Consider the following 4401-nt stretch of genomic DNA (forward strand, 5'->3'; position numbering starts at 1 on the left):
CCTACCCCACCGCGCAGTGACCCCCTTCAGGACAGAGCTGTGCCGCGTTCATCTCTGCACTGCCCTCCCCCAGCCCTGTGCCACCGTGGTGGGAGAGCCAGGGAGGGGCCCTAAGTCTGTGAGTCAGGAGGCAGCCCTGCAGCCCCGGGCCTGGCCCCAAGCCTGGCTGAGCTCAGCCAGCTGAGCCCTGGTCTGTGTCCTCCCACACAGGGCGTCACCGAGGGCTACAACGGCACCATCTTTGCCTACGGCCAGACAGGCAGCGGGAAGTCCTTCACCATGCAGGGCCTGCCTGACCCACCCTGCCAAAGAGGCATCATCCCTAGGGCCTTCGAGCACATTTTCGAGAGCGTCCAGGTATGGGCCTGGGGGATGGAAGGGGCAGGGTTGGGCTCCCCAGGCGTTACCGTGAATGATCCTGAGCACTTTTGACCTGGGCAGCGGTTGTGGGATGCGGTCAGAGCGGCCTTGACGCGGCACAGATGAGCAGACAGACGCAGGCTCTGGTTTCTGAAGAGGTGATGGGAGAGCTTAAAGCTGAGAAAATTCTACCTGCTGTGTTTTCCTCCTGCCATTTTTGGATTTTAACGTTTCGTGTAACATTTCACCTGGATATGATGACCCAGAGTGCTGGCCCAAGAAATGGCTGTAAACAATCATAGCTTCCTTTTTTTTTTTTTTTTAGCGGTAGGCGGGGCTCTCACTGTTGTGGCCTCTCCCGTTGCGGAGCACAGGCTCCGGACGCGCAGGCTCAGCGGCCATGGCTCACGGGCCCAGCCGCTCCGCGGCATGTGGGACCTTCCCGCACCGGGGCACGAACCCGCGTCCCCTGCATCGGCAGGCGGACTCTCAACCACTGCGCCACCAGGGAAGCCCCATAGCTTCCTTTTTTAATTGAGCAGCTGCTACAGGCCAAGCATTGTGCAAAGCCCTTTGCATAATTATCTCACTACCACCCTGGCCCAGGAGGTAGCTGTTATCCTCATTTTTGAGATAGGGAAGCCAAGGCTTGGAGCCCTTATGGGCTGGGCCCAGACCAGGTATGCCAGTGTCCAGGCTGCGGTGAGACGTGCCCTGCTGACCACTCATGAATGCGCAGAGATTCCTGCATCTGGGAAATGGCAAAGCAGGGACGAGTCAGCTGCAGAGCTCACTGTACTACACCTGGGACTCATTTTGATGACCCACAGGAACATCAGGCAACTGGAAGAACTGCCGGGGATTAGCCCAGGGCCAGTGCTTGGTCCAGGCCTTACCCGTGGCCTTGGTCTCTCTACCTGAACAGCGGGGAGGCCTCTCCCATTTCCTTTCCCATGAGGCTTGTAGAGAGAGCGTGGGTCCATAGCAGTATGAAAATGATGCCACTCTGAGAAGCCGGAGAGGAGGGGAGAGCTGGCCAGGCAGGCAGGGTCAGGTGAGGTTCGGGACACCTCCTGCCACGATGTCCTCTTGTGATGTCCAGGCAGCGGGTGCTCAGGTATCTTTGCTCTCCCTGCAGTGTGCAGAGAACACCAAGTTCCTGGTCCGGGCCTCCTACCTGGAGATCTACAATGAAGATGTCCGTGACCTGCTGGGTACTGACACCAAGCAGAAGCTGGAGGTGGGTGCAGCCCCGGCAGGGGTGGGTGGGGGCAGCTAGAGGGGGAGGTTGGCATTGGGGGTGCTCCCTCAGAAATATGGGGAAGGGTCCTGAGGACACAGGCGCTGGTTCAGACTAGAATGGGGAGTTTTGAACTTGAATTTTGGAGTAGTCTCAGAGTCCGTGAGGCAGGGGAGGGGTTACTGGGCCTACCCGCACCACGCAAGGGGAGGGGAGGCCTTCTCTGGGGCAGTGCCACTTACATCTGTTGAAATAGATGGAATTTGGTGACGGATTGCATTTGAAAAAAGGGTTCCACTTCTAAAAAATTATTTTGAAAAATTCTAAGGGACTTTCAAGCTTAAAAGGTAATAGTGATCATTTTTTGAGCACATACTGTTTACTCACTGCTTTAGGCATGTTATCCCATTTAATACTCCCAGTCACCTCGTTAGGTAGATACAGGTTTCCCCCACTATCAGAAAGCAGAGCGAGTGTTTTGTAAAAGCTGAAATAGCCTAAAGGGAAGAGTATCCCCTGCTTTCCAAAGTCTTGATTCCACTTTGCTTTTATGAAAGACTGACATTAGTACGAGAAAGGCTTTTTTGGTAAAAGTGAAAATCGGATTTCTTTCCGACTTGAACTTAGAGAAAGTTGGGGATACCCACATTATTATCCTCAGTTTACCGATGTGGGAAGGGAGGTTTACAGAGGGTAGTTAACTTGCCCAAGCTTCAACAGCAGGAAGCTGGGCCAAACCTGGAGTTGAACCCAGATCTGTCTGACATCAAGTTCCTGCATCGCAAACATCCCATTTTACCGCCGCAGATGGGCTCAGATTCTGGGACCTTGTCCCCCTCTGAAAGGGGTCTGATGTGGAGGCGTCCAAAGGTCGATGACATGACCTCAGAATGTTGTGAGGATTGAAGAGGGTAACAAGGGGGAGCTGCTGAGCAGAGGGTCAGCGCATAGTAGGGGCTCGATGTGTGAGCTCTTTCGTGCCATTGGGATTCCGAGAAAGGATGAGGAATATGACCTGGGGGTTGCAAAATGGACTCAAGACAGAAAAAAACTAGGGCTGGCCCAACTGGGCACTGAGCATTGCTCATCTCGTAAATTGTCCTCAGTCTCCTGAAAGGCTAGAATCAGAATGAAAGGACATCATTTCCCAGCTGGGTGAAGCAGAATTAGATGCTTTGAGGGCTCTATCAAGATAGGCAGAATGGGGCTTCCCTGGTGGCGCAGTGGTTGAAAGTCCGCCTGACGATGCTGGGGACGCGGGTTCGTGCCCCGGTCCGGGAGGATCCCATATGTCGCGGAGCGGCTGGGCCCGTGAGCCATGGCCGCTGAGCCTGAGCGTCCGGAGCCTGTGCTCTGCAACGGAAGAGGCCACAACAATGAGAGGCCCGCGTACCGCAAAAAAAAGAAAGAAAAAGAAAAAGATAGGCAGAACGTGGCTGACCCTTTGGGGAGCCCAGCGAGGTCAAGTGACCTGCCAGGACTGGACAGCCAGGGGGTGGCAGGGCTGGACCAAGCCCGGGACCTTTGGGCAAGGCTGGTTATGTCTCCTATCTGGGACTCTCTGAATCCTGGATGGGCCAGGTCAAGTCCAAGGAGGAGGGACTTCCCCGGTAGTCCAGTGGTTAAGACTCCTCACTCCCGATGCGGGGGGCCTGGGTTCCATCCCTGGTCAGGAAACTAAGATCCCGCATGCTGCACGGCGTGGCGAAAAAAAAAAGTCCAATGAGGAGCCCAGTGAGGGGAGACTGACCCAGATCTGTGGCCAGCATGCTGGTGGCTGCCCCCAGACTCTGGGGCTTCTTATCTGACCAAGAAACCAATGCCCACCTCCACGCCCCACGCAAGAGGCCCACAACCAGCGGTGGAGGTTGAACTACTTCCTTCAGAGTCAGAATGCCTGAGCTGGGGGAATGTCAGTCATTAATGAGCATCAGTCCTGGGAGGTTGCTATGGAGATTCCCATTCTGCAGATGAGGAAAGGAGGCTGGGAAAGAGGAGGTGACCTGCCTGTGGCCACTAGGTTAGGAAGCCACAGAGTCAGGGTTGGACATTTTCCGTGGCCCAACTGCCTAAATTTCCCCAGGGCACAGGCCTTGACAGCCACGGGAGGGGGCGCAGAACCAGATAAAGGGGCTGCTGCCGATGCCCCCGAGTCTTCCAGACCCTCACTGACCTCTAGATTGGACAGGACGTTGGGATCACCTGGGTCCCGTCCCACCCCATCCATGTGGGGCAGAGCTGTTTCCCTGCTCAGATCCAGAGCCCCCCACTTGCCCCTAGGCCCTCCAGTTGTCCTGGCTTCATTTGGAGGGACTGTCTGAGTTCCTCTCTGACCCGCAACCATTGTATGGCCCAACTGAACAAACCTGACCCCAGGGAGCAGCTGTTTTGAAAAAATACTTGCTTGTACTGGCCAGATAGTGGAAAAATCCTTAAAATTTTGAGCCAGAAAGACCCTTAGAGAGCTTCTAAGTCCAGTCCTTTCATGGTACAGATGAGGAAGCTGAGTCCCAGGGAGGGGAAGGGACTTGGCCAAGGTCACACAGCAAATTACTAGTAATGGCGCTAATACCAGAATATGTGGGATCTGAGTGGTCAGGTGCTTTCCTCCCAGACTTTTCCGGGTGGGAAGTATAGGAAACCCGGGGGGCAGTGAGAAGCGAGTAGTGGGGTTCCATTTGAGGGAGGAACATTCATGAGTTGAGTCATCCATTCAACAGAGACTTACTGGGAAGACCCTGGAGGTCAGGCCACAGACTACAGCAGGTCCACAGGGGTGTGAACTCCCCCCACCCCCAGTC

At 55.1% G+C, this 4401-nt stretch overlaps 1 protein-coding gene across 2 annotated transcripts in view; it reads left to right on the top strand.

The window, feature by feature from the left end:
• Positions 1 to 264: 264 nt before the first annotated feature.
• Positions 265 to 4401, top strand: part of KIF17 (kinesin family member 17) — a 42256-nt gene continuing 38119 nt past the window's right edge. For both annotated transcript variants that reach the window (XM_024749866.1, XM_024749867.1), the window contains exons 1-2: positions 265 to 357; positions 1499 to 1600. In XM_024749866.1, coding sequence (XP_024605634.1) covers positions 280 to 357; positions 1499 to 1600 — 180 coding nt within the window. In that variant the 5' untranslated portion in view covers positions 265 to 279. The remainder of the gene's footprint in view (positions 358 to 1498; positions 1601 to 4401) is intronic.

The sequence above is a fragment of the Neophocaena asiaeorientalis genome, unplaced genomic scaffold (genome assembly GCF_003031525.2).
Source record: "Neophocaena asiaeorientalis asiaeorientalis breed wild unplaced genomic scaffold, Neophocaena_asiaeorientalis_V1.1 scaffold275, whole genome shotgun sequence".
Lineage (NCBI taxonomy): Eukaryota > Metazoa > Chordata > Mammalia > Artiodactyla > Phocoenidae > Neophocaena > Neophocaena asiaeorientalis.